Source organism: Nycticebus coucang, chromosome 4, assembly GCF_027406575.1.
Source record: "Nycticebus coucang isolate mNycCou1 chromosome 4, mNycCou1.pri, whole genome shotgun sequence".
In the NCBI taxonomy this organism is placed as follows: domain Eukaryota; kingdom Metazoa; phylum Chordata; class Mammalia; order Primates; family Lorisidae; genus Nycticebus; species Nycticebus coucang.
In genome coordinates, this window is record NC_069783.1 from 121,253,241 (window position 1) to 121,280,611 (window position 27,371).

General features: G+C 44.4%; 1 protein-coding gene across 1 annotated transcript in view; it reads right to left on the minus strand.

Moving 5' to 3' along the window:
- Positions 1 to 4,998: 4,998 nt before the first annotated feature.
- The window catches only part of KSR2 (kinase suppressor of ras 2), a 464,385-nt gene continuing 442,012 nt past the window's right edge, over positions 4,999 to 27,371 (minus strand). The window contains exons 15-20 of the mRNA XM_053588475.1: positions 25,820 to 25,916; positions 24,779 to 24,912; positions 18,486 to 18,617; positions 12,899 to 13,028; positions 7,378 to 7,511; positions 4,999 to 5,149 (exon numbers count right to left, since the gene is read on the minus strand). Coding sequence (XP_053444450.1) covers positions 5,143 to 5,149; positions 7,378 to 7,511; positions 12,899 to 13,028; positions 18,486 to 18,617; positions 24,779 to 24,912; positions 25,820 to 25,916 — 634 coding nt within the window. The 3' untranslated portion in view covers positions 4,999 to 5,142. The remainder of the gene's footprint in view (positions 5,150 to 7,377; positions 7,512 to 12,898; positions 13,029 to 18,485; positions 18,618 to 24,778; positions 24,913 to 25,819; positions 25,917 to 27,371) is intronic.

A 27,371-nucleotide genomic window follows, 5' to 3' on the forward strand; every position in this document is an offset into this window, starting at 1 on the left:
CCGTGTCACCAACACATCAGATGGGGTTGTGAAGCACATTCAGTGGTCAAGGGACTGTCTCACTACAGACAAGCCATTTATACATAGGATGCCGCCTTCCCCCACGGAGCTGAAGCCTGGGACTGTTGGAATTCAGCGACATGATGGATCAGGGGCAGGCTTGATATGCATGACAGCAATGGCCAGGCCCTGGTGGCTCAGGGCTTCTGGGGACTTCATCTCCCAGGGGGACCAGTCAAGGCACAAGAGCAAACTTCTTAGAGGGTATTAGGGGTTGGATTTTGTCCCCCCAAAAGGTAGGCTGAAGCCCTAACCCCCAGTAGTTCAGAATGTGACCTGATTTGGAGACAGGGTCATTGTAGTTAGTTGAGATGATGTCATGTTTGAGTAGGGTGGGCCTCTAATCCAGTAGGACTGGTGTCCTTATAAGATGACAGCTGTGTGAAGACAGACGTGCAGGGAGACTGCCCTGTAATGATGAAGACAGAGATTGCTTCAGAGATTGCAGTGACACAGCTGCAAGCCCAACACACCAAGATTGCCAGCAAGCCACCAGAAGCCGGCAAGTCACAGAAAAGATTTCCCTACAGGTTTCGGAGGGAGCACGGTCCTGCCAAGCACTTTGATTTTGGACTTCCAGTCTCCAGAACTGTGAGAGAATGCATTTCTGTGTTTTGAGCCCCTCCCAGTATTTGGTTATTTGTTGTGACCGCCCCAGTAGGCTAATGCAGAGGTGAGAGATGCTTGGGTATTGCAGGGGCACATCTGGAATGTGACCAGTTCTCAGGGAACAATGGATGAAGTGAAGGCTGAAGGCTGAGAACCAGTGTGGGAAAGAAAGCCAGGAACAGGAGTGTTGCCTTGGAGGCTTCTAAAATCAAAGACCCTTACAAATCCCAGGGCTCTTCGCTATGGACTGAATTGTGTCCTGCCCAGATTCTTATGTTGAAGCCCAAGGCCTTGGAGACAAGGCCTTTAAAAGACGTAACCAAAGTTAAATTAGATCAGAAGTCTGGGGCCCCAATCCGACAGGATTGGTGTCCTTATAAGAAGAGGAAGAGACATCAGGGATGTGCAGACACAGAGGAAAGGCCATGTGAAGTCAAGACGAGAAAGTGGCTGTCTGTAGGCCAAGGAGAGAGGCCTCACTAGAAACCAACCCGGCCGACATCTTGATCTTGTACTTTCAATCTCAAGAAGTCTGACAAAGAGATTTCTGTTGTTTAAGCTGCCTAGTGTGTACTATCTTGTCACAGCAGCCTCAGTTGCTAATACAGTCTTACAGGCTAGCAAGTTCATCCACTCTCTGATGACTGAGTTGTCTTGAAATCATGTGGGCCAAGTGATCAACGTCTGTTCAAACCTCTCCAAGGTCAGGGAACTTTCTACCTCCCAAGACAGCCCATGCACCTTAGGGCAAGCTATTAGAAAGTCCTTTCCCCACTGAAAGAAGTCCCCTCTCCTGTCTCTCCCCACCCTGGCTCCTGTTTCCTGCCCCTCCCAAGCCGTATACAAGTTGATTTATTTTTCAATAAGACAGTTCTCCATAGCAAAGGTTAGCAAAGTTAGCAAAGAACCAGATTGTAAATACTTTCAACTTTATGGACCTTACCTTCTCTGTTGCAAATATTCACCTATGTTGTAGTGCAAAAGAAGCCACAGCCAGTATGTCAATGGATAGGTGTGGTTGCATCCTGATAATTTTTTTACTGACATGAAATTTGAATTTTATAGAATTTTCATGTCATGAAATATTATTCATTTGATTTTTTTCTCAATTAAAAAAATTTAAAAACCATTTGGTAGGCTGGATATGGACCCAGGGGGCATAGCTTCCCACACTGGGTCTAGATTTCTCAAGATAGTGACAGGACTGGGCTACATGGACACTACTTCCCCTGTGTGCCTGGACAAGAATTGTAGGAGGTGAGGGAATCTAGTTTTGTGGGTGTGTAGGGGAGGTACAACATGTGTACATGGGGTGGGATGTGAGAAGGGGGAAAACTGGGTTTCCTAGATCCAAGAGCCTAATGATCAACATCGGTCAAGGGCTTCTGAGGGCTGTGAGTCCAAGTCAGACATGGAGAGAAGCGGGGGGTGGTCTAGGGTAGACAAGATTTTTCTCTTTGACCAGTAAAAGAAAAACTAGGGCAAAACAGATCTAAATGGTAACTCTGAGTTTCCTGCTTGGCTCTGGGGATAGGGACGCATGAAGATGCCCCCATAGGAGGCCAAGAGGGTCCCTGGTTTTATGAAAGACCTCGCTTGGAAGAGTTGGATGGAATTCATGTGCAAATCCACATGCCCTTCAAAGAAAGTAGAGATGGTTTTTCTCTGCAAAGTCAAGGCTTCCTGGTGAAGCTTCACCATGTGGACTGGTCCATTGGGGAAGCCTATATATCTGAGGGGTTGCTGAAAGCGAGGCATGGCTGGAAACAGCTCATTGCCAAGCCGGTGACTCATGGGTGCTGGGCACCTGCACGCAGCTGTGATCGGACAAGGGCACACACACAAATCATTGCCATGTGGCTTATGTAGAAGGACTTGTAGCAAGGCTCACAATTTCAATGTAAAAATATATAGTCTCCCCCCTTTTTTGCCTTGCATAAAATGAATGAATATAAACTCCTTCCAATACTTCATCCATGAATAAAGATCAAGGTCATCAGGGAAAGCAATAGTTTGGGTTGCCCTGTAGTTAAGTGTGTGCAAATTAAAACTGGCCTCTACAGAAGTCAGGGTGGCACAGTTGGGGGAGTGGGGGTGTCATGGTGGGGCAGCAGACACTGAGGTGGGCAGGAGCAGAAAAGGGAAGTAGGGGGACAGAAAGAGAAAGCAAGAGCAGGTGACATGGACCCAAGGAATCCTGTTTCACAAAGTGAGAAGCCCCAGGGGATCAGGGAAGATGGGTTTCTCCCTGGGTCACTCAGGCTCTGTCCTTGATCCTAAACTGGTGCTTGTGAACAAGGGGAAAGTCAGTTTTGGGAGATCCCCCATCTGGATGGACCTTCCCAAAGGCTGTGGCTGGCCATTTTATTTAATTCTGGAAAGAGGAGAGGCAAGGAGGTACAGCTTCCGATTCTTTGGGCATCCCAGCTTCTGCCTACTGGACCCTGACTGCCTCTCCTGTACCTGGCATCCTCTCTCCGCACAAAGATACGGCGCAAACACATGTACTGGAGTTGCAGACACAAGAAGTACTGGTGGGATTAAAGAGAAGCAAGTGTTTGGATTTCAGGCACTCAGTAGGCCACTGGGCAGAGCCAAGGCATGTCCAAGCTCACACCCAAGGCTGGTCCACAGGGTGGCTTGTTTGATGGGGCACTTCCGTCCATAAGAGCCATCCCCGGCCACAACAGAGAGGCTCGTGAAAATGTGCATACAATACGTTCAAAACATACGCACATCAAGCCAAGAGCCCAGGGTTACAGATGACCCACAGAAGAGGAGTGTCCACTTAGGGGACACCTTTAGTCCTCTGGTCCCAGATAGGTGGGGGGGTGGGTTGGAAAAGCAATTCAGGAAGTCCCTTTGGGAAGGACAGTGGTCTCCCCTTGGCCAGGCTCTTGGGGACCATTATGTTCTTATCATTTTTCTCAGTTTGGAAGCAGGCGTGGCCCACAGAGTGTGAGCCAGTCTGGGGGCCACTTCCCCAAGGTGGAGAAAAGACCCCTGTAGGTTTGATTGGATTCTGAGTATAATCTCAGGTAGAATTTTTGAAGTATTGGTTCCTCTTTTGAGGAGGGAAGATACCTGGACAAGGGAGCAGCTACAAGAAAACCAAGGCCTGGGCAGTGTCCGAGAAGTCCAATGGGATATGGACAAATGACCCTGAGGCCTCATGTCCCTTCTCTGCACACCAGACCCGCTCCCTAGCATCCTCAGTGCAGGACACATGGGGTTTTATAACACGGGCAGGGAAGCTGCTGGTGCAGGTAGGAAGCGAGAGGGGAGAGGAAAGGAGGAGCACTGAGTGAGCACGGGCAGGCAAGGGGACACAAGCTCCTAACACAGAAGCCACATGGGGACAGGGCAGAATATAGAACTTCCACAAACACTCCCGCTTACCTCCCCCAGCAGGACTTTTTAAGGGTAAGGGGTGGAGAAATCCTTTGCAAACAGGTTACTATGTGTACAATCATTTAACCCAACACACATATATCCCAGGCACCTGCCCCCATTGTTGGGGGATCTCGATTGCAGTGAGTGCCAAAGAGGGAGGAAAAGATGCACTGTCTCTCGCCCCCCCCCCCCAGTGCTAGTTCTCAGTGCCCAGACCTCAGGGAATGTCTTGAATGATAGTGAACTGAAAGGTGCCCCCAGAAGTTGTTCCAGCCTTGTCCCGACCCTATCTCTGTGCTCTAATGGCAGGGGGAGGGGAGAGGGAGGTAAAAAGGGCCAACCCTCTCACAGAACAAGAGTCAAAGGCAAACTAGGGGACAGTCCCCCCCCCACCCCAGAAACCCAGAACTTTAAAGATATGCAAAACTGCTTTGCTGCACACATCAGAGCTCTCTGCAAAGGTGCCATAAATCATAATTGGTTTGCCTTGGAGCTGCAAACAGATGCTTCTAAAGGAACAAGCTCAGCCCCTCTCAGCCTCCCGGCCTGGTCTCAGCCTAGTAGCTTCCACTGAGCTGTGCTCAGCTCGGCAGCCCATCTCATCCTCCCGGGGTGCAGCTGGAACCTACCACATGAGACAAAAACAGCTCAGGGGCGCTCCATAGTTGGGGCAGTCTGGCTCTTGCTTGTTGAGGTGACACAAAGGCAAACAGCATTGCACACAGACAGACACAGGGACACACAGACCGGCCCTGCGAGCCTGCCCATGTGGGGCTTCCTGTCCTAGCTGCACAGCCCAGGGCTCTACTTTCAGCCTCTAGTATCCTCCTTGTCGCTGTTCTCTGGGCCCCACTGATCAATACCACGTCACCCTGGCTGGTCCGGTTCAGTCCTAGCTCAGGGGTCCCCAACCCTGCCCGAGGAAAAGGGCACAAGTCTGTCGTGCAGCGTTCTCAGGCTGGTCAGAGCCGGTCCCCTCTGAGGGTGAATCTCCAGCCTCCTGAGCTGGCAGAGGGCAGAGCAGGGAGAAGAGGTGGCTTGGGAGCTGAGGCAACTGAGCGCCGTCCCATTGTCCGATGGTCACAGCCTAGAGTGGGGAGAGAAAAAAGAAAGCGGTGAGAGGTCACACGGATATGACAGAGCTGTTGTTTGTCAACCAGCACCTCAGAGGGCCAGGTGGGGCTGGAGTGGCTCTGGGCCAAGTGCTGCCCATGCCTGATCTCAAATAAGCCTGAGAACCGCAATATAGGTTCTGAATATTTATTCAAAAATGGAATTCTATGATGAAGTCCTACAATCGCACAGATGAAAAAACTGAGGCTCAGAGAGGTTAAGTGCTTTGTCCAAGGTTGCATAGCCAGGGAGCAGCAGAATCAGGATTTGAACCCAGAACATGTCTCCCTTGAGCATGTACCGCTGGGAGAGGGATGGTCACCCAGCATGTAAGGGCTGCAGAGAGAGGAAGGGGGTGGGGGAGACCAGGACCCATGGCAGAGATTCCTGCTAAGAGCAGAGGCTTTGGTGCCCGCTGTGGCAAAAGAACCTCATTTATCATTTATTTTGTTTACCACTGTACTCCTATCCTTAGAGTGGTGTTGGCACATAAAAGATATTGAATGCACATGGAATGCATAAAAAATGAATGAATGGAAGAGTGAATGAATAGAAAATTCCATTGAGCCTTAAAGTCCCATCCTGATAGATCAGAAGGTCCCTGTGTTCTTTGCTTTCTCAGCCCATTCCACAGCAAAATACAGAAAGGAAGGCCCCCTGCCTCTCTCCAACCCATGAGCTTTTGGCCCCTTTGTTCAGTTGAACCCCTGCCCTCTCTTTTCTGACACCTCAGAGAGCAGAGGTCCCTGAGTGGTGGTCCAAATGTTCCTTGAGTTTTATAACTCCTGGGTCCCACCTAGAGCTCCAACACCAGTTGCCTGACTTGTCTACATTCCCTTAACTGGGGAGAGTTTTCACTTGTTAGAGCCTCCCTCTGTCTGTTTTTACAACCAATCCATTCCAATTCCTGCCAGGCTGCCAGAATCGGCCTTCTCCCTCCTGGCAGACAATGGCTGCTGCGGTACAGGGAGCACCATGTGGGAGGTACCTACCAGGTACCCAACACATGGCCTCATGGGACCCATGCAGCACTCCTGCTGGAGGGGTTTCACTGCCCTCACTTTTCAGTGTATGAAACTACAGCTCAGAGAGGCCAAGCAATGTGCCCAAGGCCACAAGGAGAATGAGGAATTCTGACCTATGTTTGTCTATGAAGTGTGTGCTCTTTCTAATCATCTGGGGAAAGGGATGAGCCCCAGGGAAAGGAAGAGATTCCATCCTCCAGGTTTGGCAAGCTCGAATGTGGGGTGGGGGCTGTGTGTGTAAAGAATGGGATATCTGCTCTGTAGGACACAGCCTTGGGGATCTTCATGGAGTCTCATGGGAAGGCTCTCACAACTGCTGTGATGACCTGTGCACACAGGTGGGGGTTTGTAGAACTGCATACCTACACCTATATGTCTGCCGTGTAAGAATGTGTGTGTCCTTGTGTACCATGGACTTGTGTGTGTGCATAGAGCTGAGTGTACCCCTGTGGGAGTGCATGTATGTAGAGGTATCTTTTAGTGCTATTCCCATGTCTTCATGTGTGTGTAGTCCTGAGTCTGTCTGTGAGAGTGTACAACCTCATGTGCCTGGGAATAGCCAGGCAGGGCTTGTCTCTCTTCTCTCTTAGAGACATCAGTCATGGAGGTTGGTGGGGGGGGGGGGGTCCCAGAAAAACTTGCCACCACACTCATTATCTCAGGAAGAGACACCATTTCTAGTCAGAAGCAAGGGGGAGAGGAATTGTATGGAGCCTCTGAATGAGAAAGGCAGAGAGATACTTCCAGCAAGTAGAAGCTGAGAACCTTTCCTGCCCTGGTGTTCATGCAATGAAGAATGTTGGATGCTGTGAGCTGCCATGATGGGGGCAGGCTGGTGGCCCAGAAGGGAGATTTCTTGGCCTCATGTAGGGGTACCCTGATTACCTGACACACAGGGCTTGGCAGGTTCAGGGCACCACATGATGATGCTCAGACTCACTGGGGCATCAGCCTTCATCAGAAAAAGACAAGCAATGAGGTAGTCACAGTAGCCACAGAAAGGATGAATGGATGCATGTCAGGCTCCAAGACCCATCCCCAGAACAGACTCCCCTGGTGGCTGCTGGTGGGTGGGTACATGGAAAGGAACTGGTTGGGGTGGGGGAGTAAAAGAAAAGAGAGGGAATTGAAAAGGTGACAAAGGCAGCAGGGAGAGATGCTAAGGGACAAAACGTACTCTGCAGACTTCCAGAAATGTCCAGGGTGGGACAGGCGGCGGTTTCGCTTTGGCAGTTTCTCCAGCATGTCCATGAGCTTGGTGAAGGTAGGTCTCTCTTCTTGTTCAAAGGCCCAGCAGAAGAGAAGAATATCCTAAAAGGAACCAGCATGTGGTGACTGAACATAAATGGTGACTTCTTGATTAGTCATTTGGTCTGTCCATTTGTCTAGCCATCTGCTCCATTTCCCTATTCCTCCATTATCTACCCATCCACCCATCCATCCATCCACTCATTCATCCATCGCACATGCTCTATATATCTATCCATCCTATCACTTCACTCATTTATCCTTCATCTGTCACTCATCCAACCATCTGTCTGTCCGTCCGTCTGTTCGTCTGTCCATCTATCCATCCATCCATCACACATACAATTATATTTTCATCTATCCTAATTACTTCATTTATTCATCTCTCATCTGTCACCAATCCAACCTTCTGTCCATCCATCCACCCACACATCTGTACATCAAGCATACATGCATCCATCCATTTGTCCATCCAGCCTTCATCCCATCACTTTTCTGAGCCCATATAGCAACCAGGTAGCCCCTATGCTAGAAAGTCTGAGATACTTGGAGATCAATAATACTCCCCAAGGAGTTTCTTGACATTTTTCTCAAAAGAGAGAGAGGCAAAGGTAAATCCTGAGGTCTCTATCCATATCACAATACTATAAGAATTCTTCACAGAGGAGAAAAGTTACTTTTAGTAATCTCCTGACCTGAAAGGAAACCTAGAGGTAGGTAATCCTTATAAATACACCAGGTAATTACGGCTTCTCTGAGTTATCTGTCTTCTGATCAAAAGAGAGGATTCTTCCTGCTGTGTTTTAGAAGAAGATTATTAATTTATACTCAGGCTTCTCTGTTTCTGTATATCTTTACAAAAAATTTTTTAACCCTCATCCTCTATGTCATGATGTCTGTATGTACATCTTGTTCTGAGTTGGATAACGCCTTAAAATTATTATGTAGATGCAAATGAAATTAGAACCATTAGCATTTGTGATGTTTTAATAAATATCTTTTAAAAATACTAGAAAAAGAAGGGTTCATTGGTTCTCTGTGACTCAGCAATTCATTGTTAGGAAAAACCTAACCTTAACGTGGAAACTTAGGTGATAAATTTGAGAACTTTCATCTTTTTCAGTATAACTTTCAATTTCCCTTTAAGTATGTAAATTTAACAAATATTTCTTGGGTGTCTTAGCTATGTCAAAGTTTTTATTTCATGCTTTTGTTTTCATTCATTCATCAAGTTTTTTCGTAATCTTTCTTGTGATTTCTTTTTTGTTTCACAATTATTTAGGAGTGTTTTGTTTAAGTTCCATGTATCTGTGAATTTCCCAAATTTCCTTCTGTCACTGATTTCTAATTTAATTCCATTGTGATTAGAGAAAATAATCTGCATGATCTCAGTACTATTTTTTTTTTAATTAAACTTTTTTTTTTTTTATTGTTGGGGATTCATTGAGGGTACAATAAGCCAGGTTACACTGATTGCAATTGTTAGGTAAAGTCCCTCTTGCAATCATGTCTTGCCCCCATAAAGTGTGACACACACCAAGGCCCCACTCCACTCCCTCCATCCCTCTTTCTGTTCCCCCCCCAACCATAATTGTCATTAATTGTCCTCATATCAAAATTGAGTACATAGGATTCATGCTTCTCCATTCTTGTGATGCTTTACTAAGAATAATGTCTTCCACGTCCATCCAGGTTAATACGAAGGATGTAAAGTCTCCATTTTTATTTTAATGGCTGAATAGTATTCCACGGTGTACATATACCACAGCTTGTTAATCCATTCCTGGGTTGGTGGGCATTTAGGCTGTTTCCACATTTTGGCGATTGTAAATTGAGCTGCAATAAACAGTCTAGTACAAGTGTCCTTATGATAAAAGGATTTTTTTCCTTCTGGGTAGATGCCCAGTAATGGGATTGCAGGATCAAATGGGAGGTCTAGCTTGAGTGCTTTGAGGTTTCTCCATACTTCCTTCCAGAGAGGTTGTACTAGTTTGCAGTCCCACCAGCAGTGTAAAAGTGTTCCCTTCTCTCCACATCCACGCCAGCATCTGCAGTTTTGAGATTTTGTGATGTGGGCCATTCTCACTGGGGTTAGATGATATCTCAGGGTTGTTTTGATTTGCATTTCTCTAATATATAGAGATGATGAACATTTTTTCATGTGTTTGTTAGCCATTCGTCTGTCGTCTTTAGAGAAAGTTCTATTCATGTCTCTTGCCCATTCATATATGGGATTGTTGGCTTTTTTCATGTGGATTAATTTGCGTTCTCTATAGATCCTAGTTATCAAGCTTTTGTCTGATTGAAAATATGCAAATATCCTTTCCCATTGTGTAGGTTGTCTCTTTGCTTTGGTTATTGTCTCGTTAGCTGTACAGAAGCTTTTCAGTTTAATGAAGTCCCATTTGTTTATTTTTGTTGTTGTTGCAATTGCCATGGCAGTCTTCTCCATGAAGTCTTTCCCCAGGCCAATATCTTCCAGCGTTTTTCCTATGCTTTCTTTGAGGATTTTTATTGTTTCATGCCTTAAATTTAAGTCCTTTATCCATCTTGAATCAATTTTTGTGAGTGGGGAAAGGTGTGGGTCCAGTTTCAGTCTTTTACATGTAGACATCCAGTTCTCCCAACACCATTATTGAATAGGGAGTCTTTCCCCCAAGGTATGTTCTTGTTTGGTTTATCAAAGATTAGGTGGTTGTAAGATGTTAGTTTCATTTCTTGGTTTTCAATTCGATTCCAAGTGTCTATGTCTCTGTTTTTGTGCCAGTACCATGCTGTCTTGAGCACTATGGCTTTGTAGTACAGACTAAAATCTGGTATGCTGATGCCCCCAGCTTTATTTTTGTTACAGAGAACTGCCTTAGCTATACGGTTTTTTTTCCAGTTCCATACAAAACGCAGAATCATTTTTTCCAAATCTTGAAAGTACGATGTTGGTATTTTGATAGGAATGGCATTGAATAGGTAGATTGCTTTGGGAAGTATAGACATTTTAACAATGTTGATTCTTCCCATCCATGAGCATGGTATGTTCTTCCATTTGTTAGTATCCTCTGCTATTTCCTTTCTGAGGATTTCATAGTTTTCTTTATAGAGGTCCTTCACTTCCTTCGTTAGGTATATTCCTAGGCATTTCATTTTCTTTGAGACTATGGTGAAAGGAGTTGTGTCCTTAATTAGCTTCTCATCTTGACTGTTATTGGTGTACACAAAGGCTACTGACTTGTGGACATTGATTTTATATCCTGAAACATTACTGTATTTTTTGATGACTTCTAGGAGTCTTGTGGTTGAGTCTTTGGGGTTCTCTAAGTATAAGATCATGTCGTCAGCAAAGAGGGAGAGTTTGACCTCCTCTGCTCCCATTTGGATTCCCTTTATTTCCTTGTCTTGCCTAATTGTGTTGGCTAGAACTTCCAGCACTACGTTGAATAGTAAAGGTGACAGAGGACAACCTTGTCTGGTTCCAGTTCTAAGAGGAAAAGCTTTCAGTTTTACTCCATTCAGTAAAATATTGGCTGTGGGTTTGTCATAGATAGCTTCAATCAGTTTTAGAAATGTGCCACCTATGCCTATACTCTTCAGTGTTCTAATTAGAAAAGGATGCTGGATTTTATCAAATGCTTTTTCTGCATCTATTGAGAGGATCATGTGATCTTTATTTTTGCCTCTGTTAATATGGTGGATAACGTTTATGGACTTGCGTATGTTAAACCAGACTTGCATCCCTGGGATGAGGCCTACTTGATCATGATGAATGACTTTTTTGATGATAAGCTGTAATCTATTGGCTAGGATTTTGTTGAGAATTTTTGCATCTATGTTCATGAGTGAGATTGGTCTGAAATTCTCCTTTTTGTTTGGGTCTTTTCCTGGTTTTGGTATCAGGGTGATGTTTGCTTCATAGAATGTGTTGGGGAAGATTCCTTCTTCCTCAATTTTTTGGAATAATTTCTGCAGTACAGGAATAAGCTCTTCCTTGAAGGTTTGATAGAATTCTGGAGTGAAGCCATCTGGACCAGGGCATTTTTTGGTTGGAAGATTTTTTATTGTTTCTTTGATCTCAGTGCTTGAAATTGGTCTGTTCAGGAGCTCTATTTCTTCCTGGCTGAGTCTAGGGAGAGGGTGTGTTTCCAAATATTGATCCATTTCCTTCGCATTGTCAATGATCTCAGTACTTTTAATTTTATTGAGGACTTGTTTCGTGGCCTAACATGATCTATCCTGAAGAATGTTTCACATGCACTTGAGAAGAATAGTGTATTCTGCTGTTTTGAGGTGGAATCTTCTAGAGATGTATTGGTTGCAGTTGGTTTGTAGTGTCGTTCAAGTCTTCTATTTCCTTATTGGTCTTCTGTCTCATCCTATCTATTGTGAAAGGCAAGATGTTGAAATCTCCAACTATTATTGTTGAGTTGTCTACTTCACCCTTTAATTTGTCAGCTTTTTCTTCATGTATTTTTGGACTCAATTATGTATATGTGTGTTTTTAACTTACATTTTCCTGATGGGTTGACCCTTCGTCATTATAAAATGTCCTTCTTTCTGTTTAGGAACAATTTTTTCCCTAAAAGTCTATTTTGTCTGACATTGGCATATCCACTCCAGGTCTTTTTAATTACTTTTTTGCATGGAACCTATCTTTTCATCTTTCAACCCACTTGTGTCTTTAAAGTGTGTCCCTTTCACACACTATAAGGGATGGTAAGATCATAGTTTTGTATTCATTCTGCCAATCTCTGCCTTTTAAGCCATTAGAAAGAGGAGCAGAGTAAACTCAAAAGCAAGGAAAAAATAAAGATTAGAGTGTAAATATATGAAATACAGAATAGAAAAAATAGAGAAAATTAACATAAACAAAAGTTGGTTCTTAGAAGATATCAATAAAAATGGCATTCCTTTGGCTATACTAACCAAGTAAGAGAGAGACAGAGAGAAAGAGAGAACTCAAATCATTGATTATGGAATGATAGAAAAGACATCACTACCAACCTTGTAGAAATAAAAAAGATTATAAGAGAATATTATGAGTAATCACATCCTAACAAATTAAACAATCTACACGAATTGAAAAAATTCCCAGAAAGATCAAGCTACTGAAATTGACTCAAGAAGAAACAGAAAGTCCAAACAGAACTATAACAACCAAAGAGAGTGAATTGATAACAAGAGAAACTTCCCTCTAAAAAAGGAAAAAAAAAAAAAAAAAAAAAAGGAAAAACCTAGCCAAGTGTTACTATGCCTCTGCTGGTAGGTACCAGAAATTGCAGGCATAGTGCTGCAGCCTTGCTTTCTAAGCTCCAAACCACTATCTGAGAAGGCTGTAGTACATTCTTTTTTGATCACCCTCTGGGAACGCATTTGTAACCCTTACCCACACTAAAAAGAAGGCCCAGGACTGTGCTGCTTTTGTCCTTGTTCCCCAGGCCTGGTCTTACCCTTGGACTTACCGAGATTTCTTTTCCCATGCCAATCTGGCTGAGGTTGGGTTTCATGCCTGTGCCCATTTGCCAGATTATTGCCTCTGCTGGTTGGGTCTTGAAAGGCCACTCCCTGGCGTGGAGTTCATACCAGATTGTGCTGTTGGCAGACATTGTTAAAGAGGTGTTGATGTGGTATGTCACTTGAGATCCTGTACCCCCTTGTGCATACACAGCCCCCCAGCCAGCCTCCTGGAGAACACCCCCTTCCCCAGTTTCTTCCTATGGTGCTGGTATTTTGCTACTTGGGACACAATAAAAGCTTCTTACTGTCTTATAAGTCATGACCATAATAAATAGTTTAATAAATAGTTTAATGCAGATAGACTCTAATAAATAGTTTAATGCAGATAGTCTCTCTGACCCTGTATTTGTAATTCTAAGAAATCATTGCAAGTAAATTATTAGGGATAGAAACAAAAATTCATTTATAAGGAATTACTACAGCATTATATATGGTATTTTTAAAAAGTAGAAACAACACATTTGTTCAATAATAGGATTTTGTTGTATTATGGTAAATTCATAAAATGAAATGGATTAATATATTCTTATTAAAATATTACAAAGATAAAAATGCTCAATATATAATTTTAAGTGGAAAAAACAGGATATGAGACTGTATATTGTTGCCCTTTGAAAAAACATTACATACGTATGGCCAAGAGAATAAAGTAAAAACAAAAAATGTTAAAAGTGGCTAAGTCTGGGTGATAGGATAAGATTTTTTTTCTTTTATACTTTTTTTTTCTAGGTATGAACCATCCCACAGAATGGTGGAAAGACCAAAAAAAAAAAAAAAAGATTTGAGAGTCAGACTGATTTGGGTTCAAGCCTTCATTCCATTTCATGTTAGTTGTAGGTTTCCTTACTTGCCAAACAAGAATAATGACAGCAACGAAGTAGAAAAATGTTTATTTGGGACTCTGAATGTCAGAACAACACGATGCTAAAATTATTCTAGAGGGATTTATTACATTATCATCTGTCTTATAAATCATGATACTGTAATGAATGAAGGAAAGATTGCTCGAATGAGTAGCACGTGGCTGTGGATGGGGTAATGGGCCAGGCAGTGCATAATGATGCTGTGAGGCATGGATAGGAGTGAGGGACATGGGGGATGAGACAGGATGCTGGGATACTGCTGAGTTGTACCATAAGGATGGATCTCAGTGCTCTGAGAACAAGATTCCCCAAGTCAGGAAATATCTGAAACAATCTTAGGAAATTACGTTTCCTCCATTCTAAGATACTTTATGTAACTTTTCTTCAAAAAACATGAAGCACTCCATTATCCTCATTACTGATCAGCAACGTGAACTGTGTCCAACCAGCCATTATTCCTAGAGTTTCACTTCTTGCCATGTTCTTTCTACCTGATAACCCCCTATCTCTGGATTGGGGAGGGGGCAGTGAGGCTCAGGTGCTGAGATACTGCATTAGATGGTCAGGAAGCTCTCAAGAGAAATAGCTAGATGATTATAGTTATCATAATGAAGAATAATGCTTATTGAGCTTTTACTCTGAGCTAGAATTATTCTAAGCCCTTTCCTGGGGGAAAGGTATTAAGCATGACTTTTTATTCTAATACTTTGACTACTTGGGACCTTGCTGATGTTGGAGGGACTGCCTCTCGTAGGGCCAGCCAATTCTGGAGATAGTAAAGGACTCACCTGCGAACATCTCTTTCATATGCAAACCACCCAGAGCCCATACCTCCAATCACCTTTATCAGACTTTCAAACTCAGGGCCAGTATTTCTCATTCCCTAGGCCCCAGAGCTTGGTAAAATGATTCAAAGTAGACAATTCTAATTTTACCCTGCCTCACCTGTCCCTCCTTTCAAGGAAACCACAAAAAAGGCTCTTGCCCACATTTTCCTTCTGTTTTCTCTGCCTCCTGAATGACCCAGATGCTGCCCTGTGTGGCCACTGCATGGTGTAGACATGTCCCCTCCTTGAATCTGTAGGTAATAAACTATCTTTTCAGCAATGACTATCTCCTGAGCTATTGGTCTCATTACATCTGAATAATAATAAAATCTATATTTTGAAACAGGAGGCATTGTTATTATCATCCTCGTTTCGCAGATAAGGAGACTGGGGCCCAGGAAGCTTATGTGTTTTACTCAGGATCACACAGCAAATAAAAGGTGCATCTCAGTCTACCTAACTCCAGAATAGTGCCATTGTCCAATATATTACACGAGGAAGCTCATGCTCCATCCTATTCAAGAGTCCTTTGTAATCTGTGAAGTGAAAAATCTGGGGGTCTGATTTTGCACTTGAAGATTGGAGGCTGGTGAAGGAGGCACAGACAGATTCATATGAAAGAGGAAAGGGTACCTTTCATTCTTTTTTTTTTTTTTTTTTCTTTTTTAGAGACAGAGTCTTACTTTATCACCCTTGGTAGAGTGGCATGGTGTCACAGCTCACAGAAATCTCCAACTCCTGGGCTTAGGTGATTCTCTTGCCTTGGCCTCATATTTTTGTTGCAGATTGGCTGGGGCCGGGTTCGAACCCGCCACCCTTGGTATATGGGGCTAGCGCCCTACCCATTGAGCCACAGGCGCTGCCCAGTACCTTTCATTCTTGCCTGTGCTGGGTGCCTTATCTATATTTTCTCATTCAATCCTTAGAATACTTAGATTGCTTTATTGTCCTTGATCCACAGTTGAGAGAAATAGGGCTTTGAGTGGTGAAATAACTCCCAAGTCCACTGGGGCTCCAAGGTTGAAAGCCCCAACTCTGGAATTAGGATGTTCCCAGTTTGAATCCCAGTGCGACCATTAATTACCATAAGGCATGTCACTGAGCCATTTGGAGCCTCAGTTTCCTTACCTGTCAATGGATAGCAAAACAGTATCAACTTGGAAGGATGCTTGTAAAGATTCCATGAGACAGTGCACATAAAACGCTTAACACAGTGCTCAATACACTTTTAAAAGTTCATTTTAGTTCTAACTCGTTCCCAGGCATGAGGTTCCTAAGCAAGATGCACCTAATTGGCAGGAGACCCTGAACACCAGGTCCTTCAGAATTCATCAGTGTCAGAAATACAAGCCTCATTAAAACTATCTTTCAGACCCAGCTTTCAAGAGAAACTCATCTTAAAGGGGGGGAAAAAAAACACCTTGCTAAAGATGAAAACTCTTGCAGAAAACCAATTACTTAACTTTGGTACATTCTGCTAAATTTATACTAAAGTATACCAACTTAATTATTGCAATTTAGTTTCAGATAACAATATCTAACTAGATAAACATTTGAGCATAAGCTAATCAGGCAAATGTCAGCTTTCAAAGGAGCCCAAGTAACAAATGTGGAGATTTCTGATCTTCCAGAAAACACTCCCTCGGGGGTTTACAGTGAGGACGAACCGGGGATTCTTTTCTAAGAACTGTTTGTCCAGAGTCTCTTGGTAATGCTAAGTCAAACTGCACTCATCTGCAAGCGTGCAACTTTCCCAAACAAACTCCCCGGATTACTCCCCCTAGCCCTTGCAACTACCTCAAGGACAAGGTAAAGGCAAGGATTAGTGTGGCCACTGGAGGCAGGAAACATAAAACCTTCCTGGCTGCCTCTTTGCAGGGTGCTGTGCTCTGCTCTGCATCTTGGGGCTGCATCTTGGACTCTTATCCTTCTACACCAGTGGTTCTCAACCTTCCTAATGCCTCCTAATGCTGCGACCCTTTAATACAGTTCCTGATGTGGTGACTCCCAACCATAAAATTATTTTTGTTGTTACTTCATAACTGTAATTTTGCTACCGTTATGAACCATAATGTAAATATCTGATATGCAGGATGTATTTTCATTGTTACAAAGGGGTCGCGGACCTACAGGTTGAGAACCACTGTTCTAAACTCTCAAAGACATCTCATTTTCTCTTAAAAGTGCACTTACTATCCATTTGCTGAAAAGTCCTAAACTCTTTTCTAAACTAGATCAGACCTTCTAGATGGTCCCATTGGTTTATCTCTAAGGCAGAGCAAATGCACCATGTCCAAACCTGATCTCTTTGCCCTCCCAGCAAATCCTAACCCTGCCCCATCTCAAGGGTCTCTACCTTGGTGAATGAAGTAACTGACCACCCAGTGGCTTCAGGCAGGTTATCTGGGCACCATCCACATTCAATCTACCATCAAGCTCTATGGCTTCCACCTCCTAAAGACTTCTCATGTCCATTGTCAGCTTTTGTCCCACAGACTCTCTGATTCCATGAAGGCTGTCAGCATCTCCCTGTGGATGGGTCACCCAGCCCCAATTTTATCCTTTTCTATTCCAGCAGCCAGAGTAATTTAATTGATCTAAAATCCAAATTAGGATTATGTTGCTCCCCCTTGCTAAATAATCATCAATGGCTCCCTAGTACCATGAAGATGAAAATATCTTAGCTTCTACGTCCCAGAAGCACTGACCCTGCTTTCTTCCATAGTCTCTCATCCCATCACCTCCAGCCTCACTTTTGTCCTGACTCTTCTGTCATCAGCTCCCTTTCCTTCCCCCTCATCCATATTCCTCTGTCCTGGGCAACTTTTCTTTTACTTTTGTGCCTTTTAACACATTTTTTCTATCTCGAACATCTCACTCTAACCCTTCTATTCAACCTTTAACTTAGACTCAGAGTTACTTCCTCGGGGAAGCCCTCCCTGACCTCTCAGGCTAGGTTCTGCTGTTATTCCCACAATCCTGTGTTGTCCTCAGTATAGCATTTATCATACTTTATGAAAGCTGTTTCCTTGTTTGTTTTGCCCTAGATGAGATAGAATAGTGGTTTTAAAATATGACCACACATTCTTTGATACTCCTTCATGTATAAAGTAGAGCTTCATTCTTCTCCCCATTGAGCATGAGCTGGATTTAGCAATTTGCTTTTTAACAAATAGAATTATGGTAGAAGCGATGATACATAATTTCTGAGATAAGGGCATAAAGAACAATTAGGCTTCTAGCCACCATGATGTGAGATCACTCAAATAGCCTCTATCTAGGCCCAAGGGGCAAGGAACTGAGGCCTCCTTCCAACAACCATGAGAGAGGAGCACCATGGAAGTGGATCCCAGCCCATCAACCCTTCAGATGAGACCACAGCCCTGGCCAATGTCTTGATTGCAGCCTCATGAGAAACCCTGAGACAGCTTAGAACCATTCAGCTGAGCCACTCTCAAATTCCTGACCACAGAAACTTGAGATAAGAAATGTTGTTTTAAGCTGCTAGTTTTTGAGTAATTTGTTATGCAGCAACAGATAACTAATAGAAGACAAAATCTTGTACCTCCAGCATCTGCATGCAGTGAGCATCCAGGAAATAGCTACTGAACGAATCAATGAGTCAGGTAACTTGTCATGGCCACTTAAACAGCTAGAAACCAGGCATTTGGGTTTGTGGGTCATTCTTTCTCTATACCCCATTCTAATCTTCCCAATCTCACTCATAAATCCAGAGCCCTGCAGACAGGTCTCCTATCCCTTCTAAAAGCACTAAAGAAAAGTTTGGGATCAACTTGTATCCATGCTGTGACTCTCAGAGGCCACGGCCAGGGCTCACTTACCCGAGTGCAAACACATCAGAGTGCTTGGAGAATGGGAGCTTGTCCTCCTCTGTGTCTGGGGACAGCTGGCGGATGATCTCTGGTGCCAGGTGGCACAGCCAGCCATTCTGGATGCGCAATTTGTCCTCTCGCCTGGAGAAGCAAAGCACAGAGTGAGCTCCATTTCATAGCTCAGGGAGGACCAGTCCCCCTGATGCCAATTCCAAGTCCTGGCAACCACCTCTGCTGGCCTTCTTGTGCCACCTCTCTACACTAGGCACTGCCTGCCCTTTTTCTAATTGAGGAAAAGAGCCAGCAGGGACGCAGGGAAGGTTGGTCTGGACCAGCGGTTCTCAACCTGTGGATCACGACCCACAGTAACTATATTAAAGGGCTGCAGCATTAGGGAGGTTGAGAACCACTGGTCTGGACAGCTATTCAACACCCAAACCATCACGAGGTCCCATTGCCTCTGGGGCACTCCTGTTGTCCATCTTCATTCAATAGATAACAGTTGATTCTTATTATCCATGCCAGTTACATTCTCGAAAGCCATTGGGAACACTGAATTAGTCAATCCTAAATCATCACCTCTAAGGGAAATATGTACAAATGCAAACACACATCTCACATAGGTTATAATCTTAACTCCTAAAAACAATTCATCCTAGTAGATTCTATTTTGTTTTACAAAATAAAAAATGGGGTTCAGAAGTGTTAAGTGACTTGCCTGAGGCGGCCCTATGAACAGGTGCCAGAGTTGGGATTCGAACCCCAAACAACTGACCCGAGGGCTGGTGCTTCTTATGCTCCCCTTGCACTGGACGCTCCGGCCCTATCCTCTGGGGCCGGGTTCTGTATGAGGCTGAAACAAGAGGGCAGAGCATCCTCTTGTTCCACCTCTGCAGGGAATGTGTACATCAGGTGACTCAAAATTTTCACCACTCTGCACATCCCTGAATGACTGAGAAAGAGCTGTGGGCATTGATTTGGGGGTGACCAATACATTTCAGTGAGGAGGTGAATTTGCAAATATGGAACCTATAAGTAATGAGGATCGACCGCATTTATCGATCACCTACTAAGCTTAGTTCTGTTTTCAGTACCAGGAACACAGTGGTAAATAAGACCAACAAGGTCCCTGCCCTCTAGGAGCCTGTACTTTGGTAGGGAAAGGAAACAACAAGTGAAATGAACAGGAAAAATATAAATAGTGGTAAGTGTTCTAACAAAGAATTAAAATAGGGGAATGCATCAAAGATAAGAAGGAGCTTATTGAAGGTAAAATGTGAACTGAGATGTGCATGGCATAAAGAATCCAGTCCTGTGAGTGAGGAGAATAATATCCTAGGCAGAAGGGAAACCTAAGACAAAGGTCCAAGGCAGTCCTTATTTGGAATGTTCTAGAAACATAAATGCCAGTGTAACTGGAATACACCATGCCATGCCATGTATCAAAATGTATATAACCAATTCTTTGTTTACTGGGCTTCAGTGGTTCCTGCTTTCACCATTATACACGATGCTGTAATGAACATCTTTGGGTAGATACTGTATCTCCCTTCATCCATACTTTTGATTATTTTTTTGGATAAATTTGTAGAAGAGGAAGGAAGCTGCCTCCCAAAGTCTTTAGCAAGTCAGAAGAGCTTTCCAGTTGAGACTAAAATCAGAGGGGACTTCTTATGGGATTTTTTATCAATTCAAGACTCCTAGGAAAGGGCCAGTTAATACAGGAGCAGTGAGCAGGAAGCGGAGAGGCAGGTGGAGATCTTGAACTGTCACAAGTGAGATTATGAAGGGCTGCACCTCCCAGCAGGAGGGTCTCTGTGGGCACCTGGGGCTGGGTGGAGGGATGGTTCTTCCAAGATGGGTTTCTGAGCTGCATAAGGTGTGACACGCTGCTCCTGCCAAGGCACTCATTCATTTCTCCAAATCGTGGTTTTTGCCATGTCTAAACACCTTTAAGAGCAGCGTTATACAAATCCCTGATGATGGAAACCTTCCCTATGCATATTTGCAACAACTCAAACTCACTAGTAAACTCTTTAGTTGGCAGAGTTGAACAAATCCTTGCTTTTAGAATCAGGGACACCTGCAGAAGTTTAAGGACCCATCTGTTACTTACTAGCTAAAGGACCTTGAGCAGACTCAAATCTCCATTTTCCCATTTACAAAATGGGCACATTGCTTTGTATGTCACACAAATGTTGCAAGGATTGAAATGAGACAGTGCATGTCAGCTGCCAGGGCCACATGATTATTAGACGTAAATATGACATATGACATTATCTTGAGGACTCAGAAATGGAGTTGAGACCACAGCTCAAAGTAACATGTCCTCCAGGGAAGAGGGCCCTTGGCATGGGCCAGTCAACATTCTCCTGTAATGACTGGGTCATTGGCATCGGGTGGGTTGGGGTGCGGCTGACAACAGGGGAAGCTACTTGGTTTCCATCTGTTTCAAACACTCTTGCTGCCTCCTCCTGACTTGCAGGGTCAGTAGAGGACTGCCCTCTTGAGGCCAGGGCAGGAGGAGGTATGGCAGCCACATAAGAGCCATCGGCCTGGGGTGGGCGTGGGCACAGGCCTGGCACAGACACCCCAGGGTGTCCTGTTCCCATGGCAATGGGCACTCTGGTGACAAACCCAAATCATCTTCATTATGGTTATTATGATTAATAACAGGCTGCAGGCGGCTGGCACGATGGTACTGGCATCTTAAATGACACCTTTTCCCGTTGAGGGCAATACAGCTGTACCCTGGGATCTGCATAGGTTTGCAGAGCTTGCTTCACTGCGCCTTCTTGTCTCTGTACCCCAGGCTGGGGGGATCTCCCCATTGCTGGGCACCAAGGGCTGTCATCCCCCAAGTTTTAACTGAGGGGAATGAAGGAAGGCAAGTAACTTCTGCTAAGCACCTGTTTGCCAAGTTGTTCATCCCACTTAATCCTCATACACTCACAACTGGAAGGTTATAATTCTGCTTTGCGGATGAGAAGATAGAGGCTCAAAACGTATAAGTGACCTGCCCAAAGTTGCAGAGATAAGATCTGTTTGATCACATGTCTGTAAAACTCCAGAGACTAGATGCTTCACCATAATTCTACATTGAATTCCTGAAGAAATTCATTCCATTAAAGAGCAAAGCCCTAAACAAAACCCTTCTCACCTCTGTCCACTTAATCTTCAAAACATTTTTATGAAGTTGAAACTATTAGTCCTTGCTGCCACCCCATTTTACAGGTAAAGAAACTGAGGCTCGGGAAGTCTTATGTATACAAAATAAGAATACGTTTCTGTCATCAGTCTTATGGTGTTATAGACTGAATTGTATCTTCCCCCAAATTGATTAAGTTGAAGCCCTAACTTCCAGTGTGACTGTATTTAGAGATATAAACTTCAGGGAGGTAGAAAAGATTAAATGAGGTCACAAGTCTGGAGTGCTAATCCAACAGGACTGGTGTCTTTATAAGAAGATGAAAGACATCAGAGATCTTGCTTTTTACGAGTGCACAGAGAAGAGGCATGCAAGCACGTAGCCAGAAGGTAGCCGCCCACAAGCCAGGAAGAGAGCCCTCACTGAAAAATGAATTCACCAGCACCTTGACCTTGGACTTCCAGCCTCCAGAACTATGAGAAGACAAAAGTCTGTTGTTTAAGCTACTATCTGGGGCATTTTGTTACAGCACCCCGAGCAGCCTCATACACATGGTAAGCACTCACTAAATGTTTGATGACTGGCTGAACAAATAATAAATGAGGGAGCTTACAGGCCAATCACCTGAGAGTTGATTTAGCCTGCTTCCTCAGTGCAGCCTGATCAGCTCCTCCCTCTCTCTCTACTCCTGTAATCCAGCGCCCAGGCTGCCAACAGGGTCATAGAAGCCCTGTATTCAGGGGTGTCTTCTGGTCTCTGGCTGCTGCACTGGGAGCACTGACTGTCTAGAGATGCCTATTCACAAACAGGAGGCAGGAGACCATGACCTGAGCCTCCACAAAGGACTTTGTGGATTACCCAGAGCTGTCCCAGAGGTAAATATTGGGGCAAGTTATTTATGAAATGGGAAAGGTCCTAGGACCCATGAGATACTCCAAGAACCTCACCTTCCTGTCATGGTCCCCATCATGTCTTTGGGATTAGTGCAGAAGAAAGATAGCCACATAATCTCTACTGTCCCTCCCACTGAGAGGTGGAGTTTAAATCTCCTCCCCTTGAATTTACACTAGCCTTAGGTGACCTTCTGGCCAACAGAATGTGCTGGAAGGGATGTTCTAGATCAGTGATTCAACACTGGTGTGTTGTGATAGGATCTTAAGTGTGCCGTGAAAATCTTTTTAAAGATCATTATTTAAATTATTTTCAAAAGAAGTACAAAACACAGTAAGTATATTCCTTTTTTTTCTTTTTTTGATCAACATAATTTAAGTGTGCCGTGGAAGTTTAACTATAGGTTCAAGTGTGCTGTGAAATAAAAAAGGTTGAAAACACTGTTCATTCTTGCTGGGAATTTCTGGAGAAAGCTCTCTGGTCTCTCCTGATAACAGCTTGGGTCTGTATTGAGACCCAGGCTGGGGCAGAGGTGGAGTGGGGGTGCTGCCTGGATGGAGAGGCCAGAAATCAACTTGTCCTTCACTTGGCTGATCTACCTTCCTGGCCAATGCTGGGTCTCTATGAATGAGCTAACGGAAAGGATGCCTGAGGTGTTCCTTCCCATTTTCTGTTTTTCCTCTTCCCCTTGTGGCTTCAGAAAACCAAGAGTGTAAAGGGAGAAAATCAGAGGCCGTACACCCTGTCTACACCCTTACAACTTCCTCTGTTTCCCCTCCACTGGCAAGGGGAAACGGAAAGAGCATGGCTGTGGCCCTGGCACTAGGAAGAAGACCTGGTTTTGTAGAGTCCTGAATAAGGTTAAAGAAAACACCTGCTGGGCTTTCTTTTGTCTCCATGAAAATACCTGAATTCACAGTGAAGTCACACATTGCCTCCTCACTCTGGGACACTGAGAACCAAGGGAGTATGTCTTTCTCCTACTAGGAAACCGGGATGTAACTGCTGCCAGAGAGGCAGAGAGAGAAAATCTTACACAATGTCACCTTCCTGGCTTCTTGGGTTCAGACTTGAGGGTCTCATTCCATGGATCTACTTATTTACCGCCTTATTACTTCTCCTAGGCACTGTAGATAGTTTTGGACTTGACTCCTTCTAAAGTGGAGTAAAATCTGAAAAGAAAACTAAGCTTCTGCTTGTTAGCACACCCCACAGGATCGGCTGTGTGAAGTTGTGCTAAATTTCAAATGGTCTGACTTAGATTCAAGGTATTACATACTGTGAACAAAATTCACATTGGGATGGTGTACCTGAAAAAATCAGGCTCTCCAAAGCAGCTGAAATGGCAGTCAAATGAGAGAAACCCAAGGGGCCAGCTTCTGGAGACACACACCATTCTCTCGTAAGATGTGTGATTAGGAAACACACAGAGGGGTTTAAAATTTGAGTGTGTGTGTGCGTGTGTGCATGTGTGCGCAGGCACACGCTCCAAATTAAAAGTCACAAAGGTAGACCTTCTAAATTATGGGTTGTGTATCCGGAATGAAGCTGTTTTTCACATGGTCAAACCAATGTGGCTTGCTAGTCTAGGGTAAGTAGTGGCTCAGAGTTAATTACTTAATGATGGTTAATGATTCTCTTAGGTGATACTGGAGGTATATGCAAATTAACACTAATTACAACTCCAGCAGCTGCTAGTGTTTTATGGCGCATTGAGCATTTGATGTGTGAGGGGCACCATGCTGGATGCCCTGATGTGTGTTACCTCATTTTATCCTCACAAGACCTTCCAAGGTAGGCATCACCATACCCACCACTTTTCTTGCAGACAAGAAAACTAAAGTTCAGACTTGATTAAAGTCACAGTTAATAAGTGGCAGAGCCACGTCGGGCCCCACATGGTCTGACTTGAAATCCTTTGCTCTTAACTGTAGTTTTGCTGTACTAAAATTAATTAATCCCTAAGAAAACTCAGAGCAAGAGCTCTTGGGTGATCCCAATTTGTGGGTGAGTACTTAGGGCAAGAGAAAAGGCCCTCTAGTTAAATTCACGGGCAGGGGCTTTGTGGGATTTGGGGATGATCTGAGTTCAATCACCTGCACTCAAAGACAAGACAGGTGAGCGAGTTGCTGGCCCCAGGGGAAATCAGAGCATGCCCTTGGCAGTCCTCATCAGCAGAGCAGTCTGGCCCAACACTGGGTCTCTAAGTCCCTAAAAGCCAGTAGGGCTGACTTTCCTCATCCCCAACATCAACTCCTCTCACCTGCCAGCCTGCAGCACCCCAGAAATGCTGAAGAGCCCAAAGTCCGTGATGACCACTTTGCCGTTGTCGTAGAAGACATTTTTTGATTTGAGGTCCTTGTGAAGGATTCCCTTGGCGTGGAGGTAGCCCATGCCCTGTAAGAAGCCAGGGAACAAACAGAACATGGTCAGAGAAAACCCAAGTGCTCGCTCCCATCCTGGCTTGGGATCACACTGCTTATCTGGCAGACGGGCCTCCCCAGTGAGACCCCACTCAGTATGGACAGAGCCAGGAGGTAGAGTGGGAGAAGGCAGGGCTTCTGAGCCAAAATTCACCGCCACCCTCAGACCAGCTCCAAAGCTATCTCATTTGCTTCCTTTAGAAGAAAAAGAAGAAATCTGTGGAGAAAGGAATTCCATCAACCACCTTCCTCCCCTCCCCCTTTAAAGACTAACTCTTTTGCATGAGATTCATTCCTTAGATCTGCATCAAGTTCCTCAAGAGAGGTTCCCTGATTTGATAATCAAGAACATAGAGAACAGTCTAGTGGAGTTCCAATTCAAGGGCAAATATCCAAAGTGGTAGGGGTTTTTATTTTTTGCCTTTGTGAGCAGTCCCATCTTTCACTTCTTCTTACAGCTCAGTCCTGAAACTTCCAATGGGAAATAAAAGCTTGGGTACCACTGACTAATACGGCACCTGCTGGAGAACACAGCATGTTCCCGTTTGTTTTAATCCAAAATAACACCCAATGATGTGATGTTTCCCCGGCAGGGGAGGAGGGAGGTAGCTTGCACTTGTGGGAATTTAGGAACTTGAGGGATAAGGAATCCTAACCAAGAGACTCAAAGTGATGAAGTGCAGGTGGAAGCCAAACCTTGGCAGCCCTTTCCTAATGACTGTGTTCAGGCAGAATTCTTCTTACACATGGACTTTTTCAGACCATGTCTCAGATGAATAATCTGGAGCCAAACCGTGAGCCTTAGGAGCCCTGTGGGGCTTTCTTGGGAGGAGGCAGGGGCTTTCTGCAGTTTAGGGTGGAGACCCTGGAGCCTACCGTACCTTCACAATTTCTTGGGCAATCTGCCTGGTTTTGTTGACATCCAAGACGATCTTGGCATCCCTCACCACTGAATAAAGCGTGCGTCCCTTGCAGAGGCTGAAAAGCAAAAGGATAATATAAATTACTGGCAGGTGTTCAGAAGAGGGTGACCCCCAAATAGTTATTGCAAGTGACAAATAATCTAGTGGACACAATACTATGGTGTCTCTGAGACAAGAGGCCCGGAACTGAACCTCAGATCTGGATCTGGGATGGAGATCTGGGAGGAAGTTCTTGCGCATTCTTTAGAAACCTTGCCAGAGGGACACCCGCAGAATCTAGACTAGGCCAGAAAGGGGCCTGCCACATGCTGTGTCTATGCCATCGGCTCACAGGTGGAAAGAAGCATATAAACCAACAACTTCTGGGTCCTCAGATGCCACTCACACAGATATGTGTACCAGCTGCACCCACTCGCTGGGAGTCACTGGCATGTGGGGACAGTGATAAAAGACCAGCAAAGTGGTAGCTGAAGAGTACTAAGTATCATCAGCCAATGATGCAGTCAACCCTTCAGATGGGGGTGTGTAAACACCAACAATACTATCCAGATGCTGTCTAGATGGAAGGTTTTTCAAACTATTTTCAGCCCACTGAGTTCATTTTGAGGCCCAGTAATTTAAGATGAATGATAGGATGAAAAAGGACATTATTTAGTGCAAGTAACACCTCTTTAGTTGCCTGAATGCCCCTCCGTCCTGTCACTCTGCAGTGAGCTGAATTCCCGGCACATGCAGACAGGGTGCCCAGAAGCAGGCACTGAATGAAGAAGTGAATGAATGACTAAGGGAATGAATGAGTTCTAGAGTCGCCAGAGCACCCCCAGTCCCTGGCCACTGTGACTGGCTCACTGTATCCAACACCGGCTGGAAGAAGAAATAATGTCATTATAAAAGTTAATTTTCCATCTACATCAAAATCACAGCTTGGACTCTTTTCCTTTTAATCTATGATGTTGTTGGGAAAACATTGTAGGCAATGTATTCATTCGTTGGGTGTTTATCAAGCCCCTTTGTGCATTAGACTTTGCAGAGATCATGTTTCCTGTGGTTGCAGCAAGACATTTGGCATCAGAGGGTTCTGAGTTTGAATTTTAGCACTATTCCTTACTTACATGTGTCTTCAGGTGGGTTACCCAACCTCTCTGGGCCTCTGTTTGCTCATATATCAAAGGGAACTAATAGCTCTTACCTTACAGTTTAGTATGAAGACTGAACAAGATAAGAGTAGGGTACAGGGCGTGTCAATGGTGGGAGCTACAGCACAGGGGTTAGGAGGACAAGGATCTACAGTTCAGACTCTATGGGGTTAGGATCCTAATCTGAAATTTAGTGGCTGTGTGACCCTGGGTAGGTGAGTTAACCTCTCTGAGCCTCAGTTTATAATCTATAAAACGGGGCTAAGAGTCCCTGCCTTACAGGGTTATTAAGAGAATCACACAAATGAGGTGTGTGAAGTGTTGGCACTTCTCAGTGCCTCACACACAGTCAGGTCCTCATGACATGCTGGCTG